Raw genomic sequence first — 9,548 nt, 5'->3', positions numbered from 1 at the left:
AGCGCAGGCGTAACCACCGCCCCCGAGAGGTAGGCCCGGCCGTGTGGGAGGAGCAGCTCCGCCTGCTGTAAGTACGGAACGGATTGGGAAATAAATAAATAATGGGGCTTAGCTCGACCGACGGGATCTCCCACAGGCACAGGGTGTGTTTCGAGATGTGTTTCTTTCCAGATGGGTCCTCTCTCTCCTGGGAGAGAATTGAGACAAGCCAACAAAACTAACAAACAAAACAAAGCTGAACTCGTGGGCTGAGATCAAACTCTTTACTAAGACAGAGGAAAGGAAAATAGTTATGGCTATATACCTATATAAATGTATACAAGTGATGCAGAAGTAATTGCTTGATATCTGACTGATATCCAGATAGTACCCAAACAGCGGAGAAAAGCAAGGTGAACTCCGTTTTGCCTGAGATGAGGGATGGAGGCTGGAAAGTGATCTCCCTGTCTCTGTCTTGAACTAACATTTTTGTTCTTACTTTGTCCCTGTCCTGTTTCTTTAGGGAAGATTTGGGTTGGATGTTAGGGATGTTAGTCCTTCTTCACTAGGAGTGGTTAGGCCCTGGAACAGGCTGCCCAGGGAGGTTGTGGATGCCCCGTCCTTGGAGGTGTTCAAGACCAGGTTGGACGGGGCCCTGGGCAACCTGATCTAGTAAAGGTGTATGTTTGGTGGCCCTGCCAGGCAGGGGGGTTGGAACTACATGATCCTTGAGGTCCCTTCCAACCCGGGTCATTCTGTGATTCTTTTTTGGGGGAAAATGGTTGAGTAGTTGGTTGGACAATCTACTGTCAAGACTTCAGCTAAGGATAGACAAACACTAAATCTCTGAGGCTAAGAATCACTGCTGTGAAAATATGTCAACTTTGGTGAACAACTTTCAACTCCCTGGATTCACACATCCTAAAAATTAATTGTTTTCTTTGGAGATTACAGTGATCACAGTGTATTCACACTCACAACTTTCATCAGTTCTAATCAGATTACTTATTCACAGTTACCTAACTAAGTCAAAATATAGATGGGGAAGGGATTTTTGTTGTTGTTGTTTTGCTGGTCTGTCCCATTGCTTTGGGAAGTCGGTTTAAGGTAATCCATTGCTGAGCACTGGGTATAAACTGAGTTCCAAGCTGAGGGTATAAATGAGTTCCATAGAAACATCAAATATATTTGCTTCTAAATAACCCTGCAAAATGAACAGCTTCCCTTTTATAGGCTGGAAGCCACAGGAGGATGTGTAACACATACAGCTATGGAACTCTCGGTATATCATTTGACCTCTGGGTAATCATCTGAATATTTATTCCTTAAAATTCACTTTTACCTGGTAACTGTGTATTTTGTGAAACCAATCACCTGCTTTAAACAGAAGCAAGAATACCTGTTCTTTGTATCACTGCAGGTAAGACATGGTGTAAGACTCATTCAAAGTATAACTATTGGCTTTGGATTCCAGAAGCAGATCTAAGCAGGATTTTCTATCATTACTTACCCAACTGTGAGCTGATAAAAAAATGGACAGGGGTCTCACTGAGTTCTTTCTTCTTACTTGCTCATCCTCCCAGCTGACTGAGAGCATCGTCAGCCTTAGTTTCTAGGAGATGTAAAGTCCCTGGAGGATAGCATAAGGAGAACAGCTGACCAGGTTATTTCACTGGGGAAAGCAGCAACATACTCCCTCTGTGCAGACAAATTTTACTTCATAATAACAATTCTTGCACAGTTCATATAGTAGGAATACAGATGTGTTGCCTGTGATGTTAATACATACAGTTCTGCTTGAAGGGCGGAGTTAGATCCAATTAAATCCTACAATTGCAATTTATGGTTTGGACACTAGAGGAAGCATGGTGCTACTATAAAACTGAGATCCATCTGTTTACAGATGGAACAATGCGAGTAACGAGATTTGCATCCAACAAACACAGAAGAGATCACATCCGAAGTTCACTGCTTTTATACACACTGGTTTTGCTTAGCCAATGGGTTTGCTCACATGATGGCATCCTCCTGGCTACATAGGTACATTGAATGTACAATGTACACTACAATGTACAATGGAAACTACAAGTAAACAGAACAGCTATTAAAAGTTTTAAGTGTGAGAAATATTGTTGAGTTCTTGTGCATGGAGAGTCTCTTGTAGTGGATGCATGTTGTGCTGGCACTGTATTAATCAGAATGAAATACTGCCAGAACTAATTCTACCTCCAGAAATTGTGTTTCAATGCATAAAAACTAACAGCAGAAATATCCAGCTTAGCCAAACATATATACACTTCTGGAAAGCCCTAGTTAAGACTGAAGATAGTAAGACACTTAGATAGGAACTAACCTAGTCATCCTTACACTATCAGCAGTATTTGCATAATTCTTAGTGTAGCAGATGTGCTGTCCAAAGCGGTGCCTGGAATTTAGTGATTGCCTCTAGATGGGGTGTGAGACCACAAATCCTCATTGCAGCCTTTCAATACCTGAAGGGAACCTATATCCAGGAGGGGAGTAAACTCTTTGAAAGCGCTGACAATAGCAGGACACGGGGAAATGGTTTTAAGTTAAAAGAGGGAAGATTTAGGTTGGATGTTAGGGGGAAGTTCTTCACTAGGAGAGTGGTTAGGCCCTGGAACAGGCTGCCCAGGGAGGTTGTGGATGCCCCGTCCTTGGAGGTGTCCAAGACCAGGTTGGACGGGGCCCTGGGCAACCTGATCTAGTGAATGTGGAAGTTTGGTGGCCCTGCCAGGCAGGGGGGTTGGAACTACATGATCCTTGAGGTCCCTTCCAACCCAGGTCATTCTGTGATTCTGTGAAATCTTGTCCTTTCTTTGTCCACCAATGCCTGATATTCAGATATAGAAGGCCATCAGATTGGTCAGGCACAATCAGCCCTGGCAAAGCTGTGTTGTCCGTCTCAGAACACCTCATCTTGCATGTGGCTTAGCATGTCTTCCTGGAAGATCTGATCCCTGATCGGTGTCAAACTGAGTTTTAAAATGAGTGAGTCATAGCAGGAGAGTAATAGCAGGATATCCAGTTCCCAATCTCATCTACACAGGGTTTAAAGTGGTTGATGCTGATAACAAAATAAGCGAGTTGAAAAGGACATTATTTTGTCTCTTAGTAACAAGCATGAACTCCATCATGAATATTTGTCATTAACCCTTTTATTGGCATGGTAGGTTTTATAAAGTGCATGAAAATTCACCAGAAATAAAAAATCCCAGGCATTAACCCATTTAACACTGAGAATAACTCGTTTTGTTTCCTGTTTTGCTCCTATCCCTGCAACAGTTGGGTTGTTTCATGAAAGGTGAATTTTCACATTGCATACTAAAATAAATGTGATGTCTGTTGCACAACAATTCCTACGACTAAGAGATCAAATAGCAGGAAGTTTGTGGGACAGACTGATTCCATGTTATAAATGTGGCACCTTTCAATAAGCAATACAAAAGCACAGCATACAGAGATGCTCTCCATTTGATTCCTTGAGAGACTCAAGGTTTAAAGAAGACCAAAGCCTGGAGTCAGTCAGAGATTGGAGGATTGCTGAGTTCATGTGTAGTAACATGGTGCTATAACAAACTCACTAAGCAGAAACTTCTGGCATGTGCACGTTCATAGCTTTGAAAATATATGTTGGGAAGATGCCAACAAAAGGTTGCTCGTATAGCACAGCCCTAAATGTCACTCTGAATGTTTCTTCATTAGAAATCCATTGATCTCCCTAAAGGAAAAAAAGGGAGACAATAAGAAACGTGTGGGCTAAAATAAGAGGTAAAGGGACAAGCAAATAACCATGTGTAGCATTCTCTGCTACATCTGCTACACATTTGCTCTACTACAAAGTTATGGGTTTTTTTTTTTTCAGATTTTACAGATTCTGAGATGTGGGGTGGTCTGGATGTGAAACCCATAACCTCATTGATGACCAGGGTGTATTTGTCTGATCTGGCTGGCTGGATGGGTATCCCCTTCTTTCCTCACTGCTTTATGAGTCCCTCCCAGAGCTGTGCACTCGGTCAAAAAGAATAAATTCCCTCATGGAGATGCACATTCATCATCCAATGGCTTGGAACCTCCAAGCAAGTTCTGTAATTCTGTGAGATAAATCTTTATGGAATAGATGGAAGAGTTGAAATTCCTCCTCAGAAAACTGATTTGTTGCAGTTGCTTCCTGAATTAGTGGCCAAATTGAGCTTTGGGACAAAAAATTCTAGGAGGTCCTGTTGTTAGGATAAACCCAAGTCAATACTCTACTGAACAGAAAATCAGTACAAAAGATAAACCATAAATGTATAATCTCCAGCTGCAGCAGACTTCCATCAGCCTCTCAGAAATACCCAGGCCACCAGCTTCCACTTCAACCACCCAGAAAATGTACCTGAAAGCTGAGCAACCCTGGCTTAGATCAGATGTATTCTGTACTGAGGATTCCTCTCCAGCCTGCAGAGCAGTTTTAGTTACAGTGAAGTATGGAACAGCTGATTGAGAAACAGGATGGGTAGGTGGAGTCAAGTAAGTAATGACATAAACGCCTCTTCCTTCAGCACCATTACTCCTACTCAGCCCTTGCTTTGTTAATCAGGACTGAAGTGGGTCATCTTAATTCCCCAGCCACAGCTGTAAAAGAAGCAGAACCTACTTCTCATCAATAACATTCTGTAAAGTGCTTTCTTTCCAGTTTCAGCTTTGGGGGTAGGTTGCAGTGCCATAGGATACTGGAACTGTAAGATTAAACATATTGTCTTACTCAGCCAGACAAAGACATATGCTTACTGTAGCCAGACCTTATCACAGTGAAGAAAGCAAGGCAAAGTTAATGAAATCTTGGTGCCTGATCACAGCCCTTTCTCCCAGGAAAGCGCTGAGCTTTCCTTTCCCCTTTTCCCTAATAGTGACTCTTTTGATGGCACAGCCAACGTATCTTGGGAGTGTCCGTACCACTGAAATAGAAGCAAGCAGTTTATGTGACTGCTGCAGATAGCTTTTGAGTCGGGCAGATTCCTTTTAGTTCCAAGAATGAGATCATTTTGCCGTTGCTGAATTATCAAGATCCTGGAGATACAGAACCAGCTTTCTTGAAATGAGAAGCTAATTTCACTGCATGTCCTAGGACCAAAGCACCTCCCCTGCCTCAAGTCACTGTCTCAGTCTGCTCTACTTCTGTAGTCTCTTTGAAGGTCTAGCAGATGAGCCATAGTATAGATATTGACTATATAAAATAAAAACAGCACTCAAACAAAGCAAGAAAACCATTGTATCTCAATTCCAGACAGTGAAGAGGGGCGGCCAACAGGAAGTGGAGAGCAAGCAGGTGAAAAGCCAGCAGTCTTCTCACAGAACAACCTGCACGTATCAAAACCTTCAGAATTGCAAGGGCTCAAATATGTCTTTGTAAACCACAAATATGTCTTTGTAAACCACTTAAAAAAAAGAAAGAAAGAGGTATCTTGGGAAAAGGATACATTGCACAGGGCTGCTTTCTTTATTCCAGCTCACACTTAGGTGCGTCATAGAAACACTTTCAAAATCCAGATATTTAGTTCAAATCAAAATGGGTAACACTTTGGAAGCCAACAGGAAATCCAGCGCTAGGATTCTTAACCTAGAAAGTGGAACATCTTATGTGTGATGATAACAGAAATTTATTTATATCTAACAGCAAGTGTAGGAAGCTCCACCTCTGTCCTCCACCTACAGCAGCACCATGTTCCCACAGGGGAGGACAACAAACAGCAAACAGATTGTGGTTGCTTGGGAAAACTGGGCAAGTAACTTACCTCCTCAGTTCTATTAGTCTTAATTGTTAGTCTGCCTCTTGACTTGGTGCTGTGTGACTGTGGGGCACCTCAAAGATATGAACTGCCTCTTTTCAGCTTCCTCTTAAAAGGAGTAAATGCCAGAAGGGACACTTAACAAGAAACTGGGGTGTAGTGATAGCAAGCAGAAAATTAGATTGTTAGAAGATGGACTTTATTCCCTGTATTTAACAAACTCGCCAGAAATAGCTGGTAATGATGAAAGAACAAATTATATTAAATAAAAAAACAAAAATTACTAAATGCTAAACTGAGATATAGATCATTTTTACAGATTTTCAAATTACTTTGAGAAGGAAACCACCATTTAGGCCTGCTTTTTGCATTAGGTGTGTAATCAATTCCGTCTAACATTCTCCTTAGATGTACATGTAATATAATAGGGACAAAATGAACAGGGAAGGAATAGATAATTAGCTGAAAAGCAACTGCTGCCCAGTAGGCAGGATAACTATGTAAAGCAAAGGAAAGCTTTGGCAGTAGGTTGCCAGGTGATGAATGGTGTATGACCACCTAAGCCTGCAGCGTGCAACTTATTCTTTGTTCCTAACACTGTCATCTTTGACCATGATGGAGTTACAAACCCATGACCATGAAAACAAGCATGTTCTGATTTCTTGGGGGGTTACATGCACAGATCCAGCTTACCTTCCAACAGTCAGACTGCAACTGGATTGGCAATATCTACCAGTGCTAGAAAGCAGCTACATCAAACTGGCATTAAAATGAGTCCACTCTTTCCTTGGGACGATGCAATCCTTTTCTAGGGGGAGAGAAATGGCATCCAAATGGCATCAATTTCAATGCACACACTAATGACGCTATTCTATCTATAATCAAACAGCACTACTGGAACCTTTTCATTTTTAAACCCGGCCAGACAAGGATTGTACCAAATCTGTGCTAGAGGGTTGATGCAAGGACATCAAGTGTGTGACTAGGAAAACCGCTATCAATTTATCTCTGAGTTTTGGTACTTAAAGTCATTACTTATTTATGCTGCAGGAAAAATAAAAGGACTGCAAAATGACACAGGTTAAGTGCTATGCCATGCTATTTATTAAAGCAAGCCTTTGGAAATCCAGTACCATATCTTCCTTATGATTTCGTAGCCCTATAAATGACTTCTGGTGGGCTAACCTGCCATGTATTTACTGCTTCAGTAAAACAGGAGGGACAGACCTTAACTGACACTCATTCAGATGTCAAACAAATAATCTAACTCTCCTCAAATTCTGAGGCACTGTTCTTACATCACTTCCACATTACTCCAGCCAAGCAGTGCAGTATATTAATCAGCTCTCCCTCTTGTATTCTAATGGCTTGTACAGAAGGAGTCTGTGTTTTGAACACACATTTATCTGGCAAACCTCTGGTGTCTTTCTGGGGATTATTCAGAGCCTAGTGACTGAGCTAATGCGATTTCAAGTGAACTCTGTACTCTAAAACTTGACGTGGGATGCTGAAGCAATATCTCAGACTGTAATGTTCTGGTTGTCTGCATGCTCCAAGTACTTTCTTTGTAATTCAAACTGCAACAGGGAGGGGGAAAAAAAAAAACCATGAAAAGTTCAGAGTGCAAATATTCTTTGGTTTACTCATTAAAACAGACATAGCAAACAGCAAACAAAAAACTGGCAATTAAATAAACTGCAAATTCTTTATATGCTTTCTAACAAAAGTCTTCAGGTGTTTGAAATGTATTAACTTCACACTTTTAAGTACATTACAGTGTCTAGAAAGTCACATTTATTTACCCCAAGGGCAAGGCAGGGAGAAGATGAGGGAGGAAGAGGAAGGATGAAAGGTAGGAGGGGAGATGAGAACAGAAACTGATTCAAGATGTCACTCCTCCAGTAGTTCAAGAGCATATAACCCCAAAATGATCTGTTGTTAGATACACTATAAACAAAGCAAACTGGCTTGGAATTTATTTTTCAGATCATTAAGCTTTCCGAATGCACATAAACCCAAAGTGTAAAATAAGCTGACCTTTGCTGAAAGAATTATGCCATATTAGCAGGATTCCAACAATCTTAAGGAACTGCAGAAGTAAGTCACTCTGTTTTACCCTACAATTTCATATGCATGTACCACAGGTTCTGTTTAGGGAGTGTTTTTTCCCCCCATTTAGGCTACTTCACTGCAGCTTATTGTTCCTGACACAATCAAAGGAAACAAAGCATCTGTGTACATCTGCTGGGATCACCTGATGGCCTTTCAGACATTGCTGAGCTGGAGAAGCACAAAACCAGTTCAGACACTGTGACAGCATCACTGGTGTTATGCAAAACTGAATGTCTTGCAGGGGCAAACTAGGAAGCTGTGATCTGTGCAGACAGCATAAAAGAATACAAATCGATCAGATACAAATGTTACAAATAAATTGAAGATATCATAGAGTGTACCATGACACCACGTTACCAACATTACTGGACACCAGTGGCTTATAAATATTTATATAAATATATGGATTGTCTGACAGCAAGTTAGTTTGTTTTCTGTATCTGTTTTGTGTACCCTACTTGGACCTTTCTATTCTATTCTGTTTATCCATCCGTTCCCATGGGCAAAGCACAGCAAAAGAAGGTAATGTGCCATCTTTCTTCCAGATGGACTGCAAATAGCAATGGATAGCTCATAAGAAGTAATCAGTTTAATAAAGATCGTTTTGAAATATTTGTCAGAATATAAAAAAAAAAAAGAAAAAAAGAAATCCCCATTTTCATGCTCCCTTATTCCTTCATAAATCAACAGTGTTCCACCTACAAACAACACACGGGCAGTCAACTTTAGCACAGGTGCTTATATGTTCCCCTCATCTAGCATTCTGTTGACCCCGTCACAGAGTTTCTGCAGATGAAGTTTATAAGGTCCAAAGGGATTATACAAGGCAGCCAAAAATTCACAATCGGAGAAGTGATCAAACACGTTGTTGACACGTCCGTGCGATTTCGCTGTTAGGTGACGCTGAATGATCTGATGAAGCAGCTCTCTACAGTCATTCAACAGTTTGGACAAGAAATTCCTGTCAAAGGTATAATCCACCTGATGGAAACTGACCACCGTCTTCGCCAGCTGATGAACTTTCTTCTTGAATTTCTCCATCAGCGCAATTTCATCTTGATTAAATTGATTGTTCCTGTAGAGAATAGCCAATTTGAGGACTATTTTAATGAGGTTTTTGATGATCTTCTCTGCTTCTTTTTTATTTTGTGTGTATTCCTTTGTCACTCTGTAGAGCTCATCTAACACATCACTGCTGGTATCATCTATCAAAGTAGTTGCTATTGACTTGGACACCATTTTCCCAAGGATCTTCTTCTGGGCCTGAATGGCCAAGCTTTTCGAATTGAAGACATCCGTGGCCACTGGGGAAGGAAGAAAACAGACAAATTGGTAGTCAATACCTCATCACACACCTGCTATTTGAGGAGCATCTCCGTGTCCACCCATTCATCTCACTAATCACAGCAGAAATAATATAATCTTAATGAACAGAGTTGCAGAAAGATCTTATACCACCTCATTAATGGGCCCTTCTGTGAACATTTAAAGTAGATCCCAGAGCTACCTGCAAAACTATATTTATTTGCACCTCCTGCAGCAGCTCACGGACGGGCTGCTGCCTTCCTGCAGCCCCAGCAGGCCCAGCTTCAGCCACTCACATGCATTTGGCATAAGGAAAGTTTACTTTGTAAACACAGAGTCTGGAAACAGTCTAGGCAAGGA

General features: G+C 41.3%; 1 protein-coding gene across 3 annotated transcripts in view; it reads right to left on the bottom strand.

Annotated features, from left to right (window-relative positions):
* Positions 1-7,386: 7,386 nt before the first annotated feature.
* TNFAIP8 (TNF alpha induced protein 8) overlaps positions 7,387-9,548 on the bottom strand; it is a 33,833-nt gene continuing 31,671 nt past the window's right edge. For all 3 annotated transcript variants that reach the window (XM_015849982.3, XM_015849981.3, XM_015849980.3), the window contains exon 2: positions 7,387-9,187. In XM_015849982.3, the coding sequence (XP_015705468.1) occupies positions 8,622-9,187 (566 nt within the window). In that variant the 3' untranslated portion in view covers positions 7,387-8,621. The remainder of the gene's footprint in view (positions 9,188-9,548) is intronic.

This window comes from Coturnix japonica, chromosome Z (assembly GCF_054131305.1).
Source record: "Coturnix japonica strain WE chromosome Z, WE-NBRP24, whole genome shotgun sequence".
Lineage (NCBI taxonomy): Eukaryota > Metazoa > Chordata > Aves > Galliformes > Phasianidae > Coturnix > Coturnix japonica.
This window is presented reverse-complemented; position numbering and strand designations above follow the sequence as displayed.